Genomic DNA, 15,854 nt, shown 5'->3' with positions numbered 1-15,854 from the left:
GTTTCAAGCCAGATGATTCTCAGCTGCTGTTTCCCCACCATGCAACCAAAATGCTGTGTATCACTTGGACACAAGAAAGCATTAGCCATTCGTTGGGGGTTTTAATACAGCACAGTAAAGCTATCATACCTCGATAAGTAAAGCAGCCAGGTGACCCACTGAACAGCAGGTCAGGCTGGGGAAGCTGGAAGTCTGGTTTCTATTCCCAGCCCTACTGCAATCACCTGAGCAAGTCACTCAGTTTTCTCCATTTTCATGCCTTGGACCTTAAAAGTGGGATTAGTGATCCTGCCTTCCCTTTGCAAAAACATTTGGAGAGCTACAGATGAACGGCACTATGTAAGGGCGCACCACTGTAAGTGCACAGGGTTAAACTGTGATCGATACAGACATGCTGCTCCCGAAGCACAGGGACCTCCGTGTGAATGAAAAATAACAAACCCGACTCCTAAAGAGAGAAACCGATAGGAGACTACCATTCTGTTTCGCGTGGGGGGGGGGGAAGTTAACCGATCACTCAGTTCCCAAGCGCCAGTTAGCATGGCCCTTCCCATCAGTAAATCAGACGTGTCTAGGAACAGCTTGAACAATTTTTATTTTTTTTTAAAGTGCTTAAAACGTAAATAACAAGCTCTTTATAAACATTAGTTGCAACTATTAAATCAAGAAACATAAGCAGAACTCTCTTCCCAACTCTGTGAAGATTACGGAAATCAACATACCCCCCAGATTTGAACACTCTTAACCCTGTTTTTTTGGGTGCATTTCCAACACTCATTTATAGCACAGAACATAACACGGTTTTTTTACAAACAAGATCAACCAACTCAAATAGATTGAGTTTACAAAACACTGTTCAGTATCCATATCCCTTCAGATTTGTTCCAGTTTAAGGGCATTACTGGACATCTCTTCTGTACCCCCTTCGCCCCTGGCCAGAAGAGAAAATAAAGAAACAGACTGCTTAATGGGCTTCCTTTTTAAAAAAAAGTTTACTGACCCTTTGGGCTGACAACAAAGCATGACATAAACGCAATCAGCTGCACATCTGCAGAAAAATCCTGCAAAGCAGTTTGTATGGGGGGAAGAGGCCGAATATACTGGGATGAAAGACAAAGTTACGGGAATGGCCTTGTTTCAAACTGAATAAATAGGCACACTGTTGACAGCAAGTGATCTAGACATACAAAAGTCATCTCACCTGCAGTGACTAACCCTCACCAAGAGGATTCCAGCATTAGACTGGTACATAGGGACAATGACATACTTTCAACTCCTTGTTTTCACACAACCACCTCCTTTAAATATGAATACAGGACAGGAACATCAATCGTTTTTAGACAGATACATTTCTATTGTACTCCGCTCTCTCCTACCTCCTTTTTGTGAGACATCTACATTTTAAAATCTTCACATCAGGCTCTCCAATACATTTTTTTAGTACCAAATGAAGTTAATTAAATAGCCACTTTGGTTTTAACCGAGTTCTCTGGACACTTGTGGCATATTTAACATTCTCTGCTCTGTTATGTGGCGCATAATCACTTGGGAAGGAAGTGTTCTAAGGTAGTGGAGGAATGGAGAACAAAACAGTAAGTGGACTTACCAAAGAAACCTCTCCTCAAGGATGCCTTTCCCTAGCCAAAGTTCAATCACAAATGCCTGACTTCTGAAAAGTCTAACGGTCAATTAGATGACACCCATAACAGGGGAGGGAGGGACAACACCCTCTTAGCCAAGACAATCATTAGGTTTGTGCCATACTCCCCACAGACTAACTTTGGTTAACTCAGATGTCGTGCTGCCCATGCAGTACCTGCTCCACCAAGAACGCGGAGTCTCCCAGGTGGTTTCTCAGAGCATCCCTGCTCGTGTAGAATCAAGGCTTGAACATTTTAAAGCTATCTGCTTGGCAGCGTTTTAGGCTATGTACAACTTCTCACTGAGTGGATTCTTTTGGTGCAAGGTAGCCTGTGGGGTTCAATCACTCAGCAGCGACCTTCAGAGGGAGAAGGACAGGTCGTGGAAAGGAAACAGGCTTATCGTTAAACAAGTCCATTGTCCTGGTACAGTTCTTTGTGATGCAACTCTTCAAGGTTATCTTGAATAGATAAAGTGGCAAACATTCAAGCTTCAACAAGGCAGAAAACCGTCTAAGGCAGAGAGATTTTGTAGATGTGATTAAATCATAACAAAAGGATTAAGAAGCAGTGGATAGGGGTGCAGAGAGCTCTTTAAAAACATTAGCACTTGTGTGGGTGTAGAAAGCACCTACAATAAGTCAGTCCTCAGGATGAGAAGATGAAACAAAATCCTACAAGACAGACAAGCCAAGGGAGCAACTAATTGGCTCTAGAGGCTGTCCAGGGATCAAGCCAACATGAGGAATGGTTTGGTACCAGGCAGCATGATTTGGTCTCATATGTTTCTGCTGCATGGTACGCTGGAAGAACAGTGAAATGATGCCAGTCCCACATCGGTGCCAAGGAAGCAGGTATATTTCAGAGGACAGACCGAACGGGGCATGCATCTTTTATACACAGGCTGCTGAAAAGCCAGCGTGGACACATTTATTCTCATAGAGATGAAATACTACAGACTTCCCTCCTTTTTAATGCCCATCTGACACAGGCCTCCATATTCCAGCTCAGCTGTCTTTGATTATGCCCCTCCCTTCCATGCCCTGGTGTGGTAGGTTTAGTTGCATAATTGTTTTTTTGCAAGTTTTGCCTCCTTATACCACACTGCATGTAACTCCTCCTCACATAAAAGGAAGACATTTTCCAAGAGGCATACAACCAGGAAAGGGACCTGGCTCTCACTCTAGGGGAACCTTTTGATTGTACGTGCAAGTACTTGAACTTGTATGAAGAAAGAAAAGCTGGATACATTTCTTAAAACCCCGCCTTCCTCAAGACACATGCACACAAAGAACAACAATGCAGGCAGACAAGTGCATTGTTCCTATTAGACTTCTTTCCTATTAGAAACAAAGACAAATAGGACCGAAATGCTCATGGCCAGTGTTTTCAAGGGACTAACAGAGGACCTCATTTACACCAGCCTTACATAAAAGTGTTCCAGCCCCAGAACACAAAGCTACTTGCCCACCATTTGCCCAGGATGGTCTGATTTATTTGCCTTAAAAAACAAACCAACACCACCCCCAACTTACCTGAGCCTGGCGGGCAAGTAGAATTTTGCAAGGCTGGTTAGGTAAGGACAATAATCCATTGGACTGCAGGTTGGGTTTAAAGAATCAATCATTTTAACAGGAAACTGCCTTTATTCTATTACAAAAGGCACAACTTTCTGAAGTCAATTTAATACATTTCAACAGGTAACAGTGAAAGAATGTGAAAAAAGCTTAAAAACGACAGCAAAAACTTCAGGGGTTCCAGTGGAAACAATGCCCCTTTGCCTGGCTGAGGACACTGAAGTCCAACTCGAGTTAGGTGTCAGGCCCTGTCCTCCCTGTCTCGATGGGATAACACAGCCGCTCCTTCACTTGCAAGAGGACCCGCTACCCAACGCCTTGATGGAGCAGAGGGAAGAAACTTACAAGAGCTAAAAACCCAAATGGAAGACAGCAGCAACTTCTGGCCCCACCCAAGGGCACATCAGAACCAGCAACTATACTGTTTTCTACTGTGGCCAGATGTACCAGTCATACTCAAGCCTCAGACTCACCATATTTGCAGCGACTAAACCAACCAGCCAACAAGGAGCTTGTTCATTGAGGCCCCAAAATCGAACGCTACATATACACCTCCTGAGGGTGCTGGCCCAGTGAAACATCTAGGCACTGGCACAAGATTTAAGAGTCTTGATGTCAAAATAGATGGGAGAAAGCCCTAGGCATAATATTAATCCTGGGGGTATTTTAGAGTGGTGAATTGCTAGTTTATTACAGACTATCTGTCTGGTGTCTGGCTAAATTTGCTGTCATGCACGCAGACAGGGCTGGGCAGTCACACTCTAGCTTCTGTTTCTTACAGCATCTTCCAGGCACATTAAAAAAAGACACATAAAAAGAAGTAGGCAAGTAGTGTCAAGGGCCATGGTGGTTTCAAACACGCCATGTAAACACTGAAAGAGGCATTTAATGAGACAACACTGTGCAGAAATATCAGCAGTGACTGATGCCAACAAGTCCACAGTGTGTGCCTGTAGCATACACATGGGTGATGGGTAAGGTGGCTTTGTGAAGGAAGTTCTATGGGACAGATGCTGCATGAACATCAACAGGTCCCTTCCCCGGAAGCCCTGGGATGCAGTTCTAGTCTGAGCTGGGTAAGGAAGAGTTGGTTTTGTCACAGAGGCAAACTTGCAGTAAAGTTACCAACACAGCTCATGCTCCAGCACGGACACATGCTCAGTCACGCTCAGCCGATTTCACCAGTGTCATTTTTTGTCTCATCTCCCATACGGCCAGGAACTTAGTGCTTAGAGAAGAGCTTGCTAATTGGATGGGGAACCCTTTCCTTTGGGCTGGCAAAGAAATGGTGCCCATCGAAACACAAGAAGAGAGGTGAAATTGGCTCCCACTCACCCCTTGCCACACTGGCATGTACAGCAACATGGGAAAGAGCCACACACTTGTGATTTTCAGGTGTCACATGTAAGATTCCTCAGCTGTGGCAGCGATTCAGAGAACTTTCTAGCAAGCCAGGACACCTCATTTCCGATAGAACAGGGTTATTTGGGAACACAGGCAGGGGTGGTAGCTCGAAGCCAGGGGCTAGTTGGCACATTTCCAATTTTCAGACGTCCAGTTCCAGGGACTCCTTACGGCTTTGGCAGGAGCTCCATGCAAGATGTTCCTGAACCACTCTGCCAGGCCGGAGAAGTCCAGTTCATGGGCTGGGCATTGCAGTGTTCTATGCCCCAGTGTAGTCGTTTCCTGGATCTAGAGCACATTTGTTAGGTGATACAGCTAGTCTTTACTGAAAGACTCTCAGCAAATTTGTGTGGGCACCAGAGCCCTCTTGGGTTTTACTTGTAAGAGGTGGGGACAGCGTGTGCGCAGGGGCAGAATCAGGTGTCTTTGGCGTGTTTATTGCTGGAGTGCTGTGGGCAAGTGACGCCAAGGAGATCTCTGAGCGGAGGTTACTTGCTGGTCGTGTTTTTTTCCAGGGGGATCTGAAGGAGGGTGGGAGACTGTTCCATGATGCGCACCAGCAGCTGGTCAATGTAGTTCTCCAGTTCATGGACATGCTCCTCTTTCCTGCTTAGCTCCTTCTCCCTCTGCAGCAGCAGCTGGATGAGTTCATCATGGGTCAGGTGATAATACTTGGCAGACTGGTCAGGCAGAGCAGCATCCTACAGCAGGAACAAAAAAGAACCAGGCCTGGTGAGCTTAAATGAGACCTTCTCTGTACCTTGCAAAATACACCTGGAAACTGTATGCATGGTAAGTAACTGAATCCAGCTTGTGACTCAGACAGATCTGTGTGCACTAGAAAATAATCTGTGCATGTTTCAGTTCTGTGTATTTTGCATGGCAGCTTTCGTGTAAGTGGCATCCTAAAGCACTGTACAGTTATAGGGCTACATTGTAAGAGGGGGACAAATTCAGTGTAGAGCAGAGACCCTAAGCGTAATGGAGACTGAACAGTGAGGGAGCTGCAGAGGAAGCAGTGAAGGGATGGAGAGGAGACTGCAGGTAGATGAGCACATGGGAGTAGACACAGACAAGATCTGCGAGCTGGGGGTGGAAGAATTTAAGACAGGTGGTTGCAGGCTGGATCTGGAGATGCACACGGAGCATCAGCGGGGGTGTTTGAGCATGACAGTGATGTGGTGGCATTTCTGTGTACATGTGAATCACAGAAGTAGGGCTGGAAGGGGCCTCGAGAAGCCATCCAAGTCCAGCCCCCTGTACTGACACAGCAACTTACACACAATAGAGTCTGGAGTACTGGAATTGGGGGAAGCAAAGAGCAAGGAATTGCAATAGCCATGGGAAAGGGAAATGAAAGCATCCATGAACTCATCAAGAGACTTTGTGGTTTGCCAGTCAGCACACACTGGCTTTTGAATGCACCCAGCCAGTACTGCCTTATTAGAAACTTCCCACCCTCCCCAGCAGGCAGAACCATTTGGGATATGTCTCCGCAGCATGGGGAGACTTGCACGAGCGCACTAAGAACAGCAGTGTGGACGCTGTGCCGCTGGCGAAGGCACGGGTTAGCCACCTGAGCTCGGAGGGAGGGGGTCAGGCGAGCTTGGACTCGGGTGGCTAGCCCAAGCCACCACCAAAGCCTCACCCCCCCACGCTGCTGTTCTTAGCACGCTAGTTCAAACGGAGCTAATAGGAGTTTGTCTAGCAGGTCTGGGAGCGACGCACCCGGCTGCACTGTCGACATGGCCTTAGATTTTCCCCGAGATTGTAAAGTCAGGGGCAGTGCAGCAATTGCAGGATCTTGTAGTTACCCTGCTGGTTCCGTACGGCTGAACACGCACGGTGAAACCCAGCTCAGCAGGAGCGAGACAAGGAAACATCAGAGTCCAGACAGTAAAGGAAAGAGCAGATAACATGCTCACCATCCCTAATCAGAGCAGGGTCCTGCCCGGTGCTTAGAACAGGGACTGGTGGCTGGAGTCTGCGGTAATATCTGCAGTTCTGCTGATTCAGTGGCGTAACGCGTTCTCACACACAGTGGTATCTCTGCTAGGTATTTCTAGGCCTTCAATCACCACTGTAACTAAGCATCAATAGGAGACGCAACTCCGTGGGGGAGGAGAATATGCGCTATAGGTCAGTGGTGGTGACCCTACCTTTAGCTTTTTGGACTCCATTTTCTCCAGCTGCGATGAAGGAGTCACTGGCTGGACACTACTCGTGGTGACAGTCTTCAGCTTTTCCAGGCCGCTGCTCAGGGCAGTGGTCAAGGTGGACCTGTGCTGCTTCTTCTCCCCGGAGACCTCTGCCACTGCAGCACTTATGGGCTTCACTGGATGAGGACTAAAGGGAGCAAGGAAATCAGAGAGTTAGCGCCACACAGAGCTGGGGGACGGGGAAGCACGTCTGCCTTTTGGTTTCTCTGCCGGTGGGGGAAAGTAGCAGTACATCAGAGTCAGTGGGTTCCACACAGCTGCATCCTCCACCATGCACCGCACTGAATGTTTACCTGCTCTTGGGGGGGTGGGGGTGGGGGGTGGAAATGGCCCACAGAGCAATGCAGCCCGAAAGTTCTAAGACAGAGATAGGACCCCTGGAGACTACAAATCCTAGGATGCAATTCTTCAGGCAGTCAGGCCCAACTGCTTGCTGGCACGCACCATCTCCGTCTCCGTGGGCTACTCTAACCAAGATCGCAGCATTGCATGCTGGGGCCTGCAGTGACACAGTGTTTCAATCTGCTCCATTTTGGGTAAGTTAGGCATAGCTCTGAGGCCCAGGGCTCTTTGCCCAGCTGAGGACCTTGTTGACCAAGTCTGGGCCCCCTTGGGATAGTGTTTGGAGCCACGACTGACTGGCTGGGGAGTTACGTACCACCATGACCCACAGCTGGTAGGCTGCCTATTGGCTATTTCCCCATCTATGAGAACATTGCAGATCTGCTGACTCCACCAAGTCATAACTGCCCTATTTTAGGGTGTAAACCAGGGGTGGGCAAACTACGACCCAGGGGCCACATTTGGCCCTTCAGATGTTTTAATCCGGCCCCTGAGTTCCAGCCGGGGAAAGGGTCGGGACTTGCCCCGCTCCATGCATGCCATGGCTCTGCACGGCTCCTGGAAGCAGCAGCATGTCCCCCCCGTCCGGCTCCTATGCATAGGGGCGGCCAGGGGGTTCTGCATGCTGCCCCTGACCCAAGCGCTGTCCCCACAGTTCCCATTGGCCAGAAACTGGCACATCTCCATGTAGGAGCTGGAGGGGGTATATGCTGCTGCTTCCGGTAAGCGCCATCTGGAGCCTGCACCCCTGACACCCTCTCATGCCCCAGCCCCCTGCCCTGATCCCCCTCCCGCCCTCCGAACCCCTCAGTCCCAGCCCGGAGCACCCTCCTGCATCCCCAACCCCTCAGTCCCCAGCCCCACCTAGAGGTCACACCCCCAGCTGAAGCCCTCCCCCCTGCACCCCAACCCTCTGCCCCAGCTCAGAGCCACCTCTCGCACCCTGAACTCCCCATTTCTGGTCCCACCCCAGAGCCCACACCCGCAGCCCTAACCCTCACTCCCTCCCGCACCCCAATCCCCAATTTTGTGAGCATTCATGGCCCGCCCTACAATTTCCATACCCAGATGTGTCCCTTGGGCCAAAAAGTTTGCCCATCCCTGGTGTAAACATACACAACCCTAAAAGTCTGATTTGTCTTGGTGTATTTCAGACAGTATACTGCAGTATACTGGAAAAGATTCCGTGACTTGCCCACTTTAAGGATTACAGTGAGGATACACCATGCACGCCCCGACAATCCCCTGGCCCCATGCACCCAGGCCAGCAGGACTGCACCAGATGGGCTCCTGGCAGTTTGCCATGGTGGCTAAGAGCACCACAGAATTTGCACCAAAATACATTACCCAAACCGATAGGCGCAAGCACAGCATCTGCGTGCACCTTCCCTGACAGACGAGCGGGCAACTGCTTTTCTACCAGCTGCTGCCCCACTCCTCCCCCTGCAGTCACAAACAAGGCTGGAGGGTGCATTTCTGGCCTCAGCCAGGCGGTGTTTGTCCTTTGGGCTGAAGTGTGGGCTCCCCACAAAACAACGGACAGAGAAGTGTCCCAAGGCAAACTGCGCTGCCAGCTCCTAATGGGGAAGACAGGAGGTGATGTGCAGGTTATACCTGAAATCTGTGCCATGACATTTAGTAATAAACACAAACCGAAATGCCGTGAAGCAGATTTACTCCACACACGCAACAGCTACCCTGCGAAGAATTATAACCACAGCTGAGGCATACACAAGCTAACACATTACGTAATCCATCGGTGGAACGCAAAGTGCTTTGCAAGCATGCATCAGTTCTCACAACACTCCAGGGAGGCAGGCAAGCACACTGCATTTATAGATGGCACAATGGCTGCGCAGAAGAGAACGGCATTGGCCAAGGTCATTGGGACCACAACCTCTTCTCTCCTCATTTTCAGGCCTGTGCGCTACCCACTAAAGCACGTTCCCCCTCAATTTCTAGCTAAGCACAGGGGATACCAGGCTTGAAACTTGTGCCTTGAAAAGGTTAACTCAGGTTCAGCCCAAAGCCATTTACAACACAAACAAGTTACGAAGCTTCCTCTAGCTAAAAGCTGTGAATGGAGAGAGGATGGATCAGAAACTCTGCACTCCTGAATTCCAGCTTCATGCAACACAAAGAACATCCCTGGCCCTTACCTGATCAGTTTTGGAAGCTTCCTTCCTATTCCAACTTGTTGGTGGGCCAGCAGGGATGCTCCACATTATCTGGTTACTGATCACTGTGGGAGATTTTAGTCCCACGTACTACAACCCCCCTCTGAGCAAGCCTTCCAGCTAGGAGGGCAAGGGCAAGACAGCTGAGCAGTCAGGCCTAAACATAATTGGTCCCAAATTCCACGGTACCCTCACATGGCATCAGTCTAGTCAAAGGCTTCCTACTCAGCATCTGAGAGCGCACAATATCCGCCCAGCCAGCCCAAGAGAGAAAAACATAGTGGAAGGGAAAAGGAAGGGGCTGAAACCCCTAACAAGAGATTCACATGGGGACTGATTGGCAGAAAAGAGTATCCCCAGAAGACACAGCTCCTCCGCCTACAGGAACATTTTAGACATTGAAGGTACTTTCTCTGAAGGTACAAGCTCACTGAGGGGACAGCCTCTAGATGCAAGCTGGGACCACAGAGGGATGATCAAGAGTTGTCACAGATATGGTCAGAAGAAAGTTCATTTCTCCCCCACCTCAGGCTGCGTGCAGTTTCTTAGTTCTCCTGCTAGGCAGGGGATGCATTATAGCATTCGCCTGCTGTGGAATTTTGGGAGATTCTTCCCCCCGCCTCCACCCCCAAAAAAGCTGGCAAAAGTATTTTTATTTTTCCAGCAGTACCTCACTCCTGTCCAGTATCCCCCCATCAACAGAAGAGATGTCTGCAGCCAGGACTGCGGGGAAAGAGCTACTTTGAACAGACAGCAGCGGCTGCATTTGCCATACCAAGTTACCTTATGACTAGTATCCAGCTCCTGGCTTTGCAAGGCCCAGGAGGTGGGGGACACACATAAAAAAGATTGGGGAGCTGGCCCCAAGGCACTTTCCCTCCAGCACACTCTGCGTGAGGGACTAACGGAACAGAAAAACCGCATTTTGCAGGCCTGTCCCTGAAATCCCAAAGGACTGTTTAAAAAGTTGCACTGGATTTGATCAGCACAGCAGATTAATGGCAGACACATTCGGCACACGTAAGAGGCAGCTGGTATGTTAAACTGCTGAGCTTTTATATACTTAGCGCTGAGGGTAATTAACCATTGGAACAACTTACCTCAGGAGGTGGTGGGTTCTCCACCACTTGGGGTCTAACTCAAGGCTCGAGGTCTTTCTAGAACATTCACCCTAGCTCAAACTGAAAGCACTGGCTGAAGTTCTCTGGCTTCTGTAGTACAGGTCAGACTAGATGATCAGAATGGTCCCTTCTGGCCTTAAAACCTACGTATCTTTCCAAGGTGGCAGTTGCCATACTGTTGGCATTTGTTATACCAGCAAGAGGGAGAGAGTGTGGTCTAGTGGTTACAGCACAAGACTAGCGTCAGCAGTCTCCAGTTCTAATCCCAGCTCTGTCTACTGACTCCTCATGCAATTTCAGACAAATCTCTCAGCCTCTCGGTGCCTCAATTTCCCTGACAAACTGGATGCCTAATGACCTCCATCACAGAGGTATCCTGGAGCTTACATTTCAGTTGATAAGCACCTGGAGGCTCCTGAAAGGGTCAGTTTTCGTGACTTTCACAGCGGTTTAAGATTAACAAGAATAGAGCGATGGCCTAGTTGTCAATCTTCACTACAGCTTCTCCTGCCTCATCTACTGAGCAACGCTTCCTGGGCCACATACCAGGTCAGGAGAGATTTCCTACGGGAAAGCAGCAGCTGTCAGTGAGAAGCCAAGGCAATGCAGTCACAGCCACAGGTATTTCTAGACAATTAGTTGGAAATCCAGGAGTTTTAACATAGCTATTTAAAGTCCAGAGGAGTCTGAGAACAGGCCTGGGAGCCAGGAACGTCAACGTCGAATGGATTCCCTAGGAATCGTTCCTGTTAGTCTGTAACACGCTTGAAGGCATAACGTGCCAGGGAAGTGGAGAAGAATACTTAACATGATCACTGCACCTCGCCTTACAAGTTTGTTTTCCAGATGGTTAATGTGGTTCCCATGGTGCTGCCAGCTCCAAGGGACAGAGCTACGGTTGCGGCACTGCAGGGGAGACCATTTGTATTTCCTGGTTTGCAGAGGTTTCAGTTCAGCCACCCTCCATGTTCCGGTGGGACACAAAGTAGTGCTGGGGAATCTTAACTCTGCATTAACAACGTCGTTGGGCAGTTAGTCCTAAGTAACACCCAGCTCTAGCCTCACAATCTGCTGGCGTCACCAATTAGGTTCCTTTTCAGCAATATTGTGCCACTCCAAGGAGCAGACAGACCAAAGGTATTGTGAGAAACGCCGCTCCCCATGTGAGTTTTCTGAACTGTGGGTGCAGCTGACCTGCAATGACATGGGAGAAGCTATTTTCTGGCTCAGTTCCATTAGCAGTGCTTTATGGGAGCGTAAAATTAGCTCTGGGGTTTAAGATCTAGGGTGCAAACTTTTAGGCAAATTCATATAAACCTCAGATTTACAGGCAATTAGATCAGTAACGGAGGGAAGACGGACTTAAGCAGCTGCTGAAAATTAAATCCAGAGTAGGACATTTTTGCCTACAAGTGAGTAAGTTGCAGATCAGCCTGGTTCTGTCATGAGACAGTCTATATACAAGAGTTACTGGGTGAAATTTTATGGCCTGTGTTACGCAGGAGGTCAGATTAGCTAACAATATTTTAAAATCTCTGAACCTATATGAAACCAGGCCCGGGTCTGTTGCAGCCACCATGAACAGCTAACATAAAACATCCCACCGTGTTCTGGGCAGAAGATCTTCTCCTGCACCAGCTTGGTTTTCCTTGCGTGAACTGACCTGGAAGCAGTAGGGGCAGATACCAAAGTGTTTATTCCCCCCTTCACCGGCTGTCCACCTGTCCGGTTTGCATCTGTTTCTGTTTGCGTAGGTGGAATATTAAAGTAGAGAGTGACAGCTGACAGCTCTAGCATTGCTACTGTGACCCACCACCACCACCAACCACCACCTGGCAAGCAAAACACTGAGTGCTGGAATCGCTGTCATTATGGTGAGGAAGGGGAAGGTGCAGGAGTCCTGCTCCTGGCCCTCTGAGGCTGGACTAGTGGAAAGTAGTTGGGGAAGTCTGCCGAGGACTGTTCTCCAGTCCCCCTTCCTGTCCATGCTTGTGCCACAGTACAATAGTCCCACACGTACTTACTCAGCATCTTAGCGAAGTCAGGTTGCTGCGAATGGGGGAGTTTCTCCAGGGGCAGGAGTTGGGGGTGCTAGGAATGTTTTCCTACCCAGGCCGCTTCCATGGCAGTGGACCTGTTCCATGGCTGCAACTCCACCTCCACGCCTCTCACGCGGCTACTCCACAGCAGGGCATGGCCTGTGGATGCATTCCAGTTGTCCATCCACTGCCCCCAGCTCCAAGCCCTCGCTGAGCAGAGCAGCAGGGAGTCGCTGCACGGGCGGCCTCTCCAGCATGCACTGCAGGAGACTCCCCACGTCCTGCCTCACCCCAACCACTCTGGTTTTACGACAAGAGCCCTCCCTGGCTGCAGGGCGGCGACAGAATTGGCCCCAGAGAGGCGAGCTGCCTCCGCTCATCTCAGCGGAGCCCTCCTCAGAATTTTCTGACTCCATCTTCGATTCGCCCTTCCAAACTGGCGTGTGAGCAGAACCTCCAGGAGGCTTCGATCACCCCCTCCCGCCCGCTCCACACCCTCACACTCTCCGGGCTCTGACGCAGAAGAGCCTGGAGGGTGGAAGTTACAGACCTAAGCCAAATGTGTCTCTCCCATTCCGACTGACACCACTCCAGCTGTGACTGGCTGAGACCCGCTCTGTCTATCCGTGGGGCTGTATGCAAGCAGCCCAAGAACAGAAACCTGGCGAAAAGTTCTCTTTCCACCAGAGCCAGCCCCTCCTCAATGATTTCCAGCCCCTCTCCCTCCCCAGTCAGCCTTCCCTGGAACAGCCGCCCCAGACCCCAGCACTACATTTCTCTATCTGCTGGACGGGTCACTTGTTTCCCAAATAAGTCTTTCGCTCCTGCTCTAGATTTGAAGATCCTCCTTTGTCACATTGTGTGTCCTTCTACAACATCAGACAGCTGCAGTAGCCAGCAAACAGAGCTGTAAACAGGGGAGTTGGAGTGGGAGCTCTGTTGGAGGAGAAGATGAACAGGATGTAGGTGGGAAGGCTGTGACAGCTACAGAGGCAGCAGTGGGAGTGACCCTTGTAGTGGAAGACACAATGAAGATGACTGGATGTGGAAGCTGCAGTATGTACATGATCCTGGAGGGGGGGACCTGGAAAGAGTTTTGTCTGCATGAAGTGCCGTCTGCTAGAGCTGATGGAAGAGAAGATCCTAGGATTGGAGATGCAGATGGAAAGTCTGGTTGAGTTTCGAAGGGGGTTCGAGCAGATTATGAAGCAAAGACATGAGGCAGCTGAAGGGAAAAGCTCAGACTTCCAGATGGAAGCAGGACTGAAGAATTCTGAGGGGAGACTGCTGGGTGAAGAAAATGGACAGTGGAAGCATGTGACTAAGAGAACCAGGCAGAGGAAAAGACGGACTAGTGAAGGAGAAACAGAGCTCAAGAACAGGTTTGCAGAGTTGGAAAATGAAGAAGGGGCTCAGCAGGTGGTCACTGAAGGTGGAAGGGCAAGGAAGAAGAGAAGAGCAGCTAGTGCTATAGGAAATGGGGAAGAGTCAATGGAAACTACACCAAATGTGAGCCCCAGGAGGATACATGATGGGTTGAAGAGGATTAAAAGGGAGAATAGGAATGGAAAGAACTTGCAGCCAGAGGGAACAGGGGACAGACCGGAGAATCGCACTGTCACCAGGAAAAGGCCGGTCTATGTGATCGGGGACTCCTTACTGAGAAGAACAGACAGGCCTGTAACCAGAGCTGATCCAGAGAATAGAAGGGTGTGCTGTCTTCCAGGTGCTAAGATACGGGATGTGGACCTGAGGTTGAAAAGGATCCTAAAGGGAGCGGGAAAGAATCCACTGATTGTCCTTCATGTGGGAACAAATGATACTGGTAGATTCTTACTGGAACATATCAAGGGAGACTATGCCAGGCTGGGGAAGATGCTTAAGGAAATGGAGGCTCAGGTGATCTTCAGTGGGATTCTGCCTGTTCCTAGAGAAGGGCAACAAAGGTGTGATAAGATTATGACTATCAACAGATGGCTCAGGCCGTGGTGCTATAAGGAGGGTTTGGGATGTATGGCCGCTGGGAAGCATTCATGGACAGAGGACAGTTCTCTCGGGATGAACTTCATCTGAATAGGGAAGGAAATAGACTTCTAGGATGGAGGCTGGCACAACTGATTAAGACAGCTTCAAACTAGGAATTTGTGGGAGATGGTTGGGAGATGTCCAGGTAATTTCCATGCCGGATTTTAGCATTGAGAGGGAAGAAAACAAGGTAAGAAAGGGTACAGCCGTGGGTAGGAGAATGGACATAAGGAGGAAGGTCAGTGTGGATACCAGTCTAATAGGTCATACTGGCTGTAGAATGTCCGTGCCTAATCGAGTAAAGAATGTGAGCGAGACCAAACAGCAAAAATTAAGATCTTTGTACACTAATACAAGGAGCCTAAGTAACAAAATGGAGGAACTAGAGCTACTGGTGCAGGAAGTGAAACCAGATATTCTAGGGATAACAGAAACATGGTGGAATAGTAGTCATGACTGGACAACAGCTAGTGAAGGGTATGTGCTGTTTAGGAAAGACAGAAATAAAGGTAAAGGTGGTGGAGTAGCATTGTATATCAAGGATGAGGTAGAATGTAAAGAAATAAGAAGCGATGGAATGGATAAGACAGAGTCCATGGGCAAAAATCACATTGGGGAAGAAAACTACTAGAGCCTCCCCGGGGATAGTGCTTGGGGTGTGCTGTAGACCACCGGGATCTAATTTGGATGTGGACAGAGCCCTCTTTAACATTTTTAATGAAGTAAATACTAATGGAAATTGTGTGATCATGGGAGACTAACTTCCCAGATATAGACTGGAGGACGAGTGCTAGTAATAATAATAGGGCTCAGTTGTTCCTAGATGCGATAGCTGATGGATTCCTTCATCAAGTAGTTGCTGAACCGACAAGAGGGGATGCCATTTTAGATTTGGTTTTGGTGAGCAGTGAGGGCCTCATAGAAGAAATGGTTGTAGGGGACAACCTTGGTTCAACCGATCATGAGCTAATTCAGTTCAAACTAAATGGAAGGATAAAAAAAATAGATCTGTGACTAGGGTTTTTGATTTCAAAAGGGCTAAATTTAAAAAATTAAGGAAATTAGTTAGGGAAGTGGATTGGACTGAAGAATTTATGGATCTAAAGGCAGAGGAGGCCTGGGATTACTTCAAGTCAAAGCTGCAGAAGCCTGCATCCCAAGAAAGGGGAAAAAATTCATAGGCAGGAGCTGTAGACCAAGCTGGATGAGCAAGCATCTCAGAGAGGTGATTAAGGAAAAGCAGAAAGCATACAGGGAGTGGAAGATGGGAGGGATCAGCAAGGAAAGCTACCTTATTGAGGTCAGAACAT

At 49.0% G+C, this 15,854-nt stretch overlaps 1 protein-coding gene across 6 annotated transcripts in view; it reads right to left on the bottom strand.

Moving 5' to 3' along the window:
* Positions 1–572: 572 nt before the first annotated feature.
* The window catches only part of RAB11FIP5 (RAB11 family interacting protein 5), a 126,326-nt gene continuing 111,044 nt past the window's right edge, over positions 573–15,854 (bottom strand). For all 6 annotated transcript variants that reach the window (XM_043544943.1, XM_043544941.1, XM_037898386.2 and 3 more), the window contains 2 exons: positions 6,781–6,967; positions 573–5,322 (listed from right to left, as the gene is read on the bottom strand). In XM_043544943.1, the coding sequence (XP_043400878.1) occupies positions 5,110–5,322; positions 6,781–6,967 (400 nt within the window). In that variant the 3' untranslated portion in view covers positions 573–5,109. The remainder of the gene's footprint in view (positions 5,323–6,780; positions 6,968–15,854) is intronic.

This window comes from Chelonia mydas, chromosome 4, assembly GCF_015237465.2.
Source record: "Chelonia mydas isolate rCheMyd1 chromosome 4, rCheMyd1.pri.v2, whole genome shotgun sequence".
NCBI lineage: Eukaryota > Metazoa > Chordata > Testudines > Cheloniidae > Chelonia > Chelonia mydas.
This window is presented reverse-complemented; position numbering and strand designations above follow the sequence as displayed.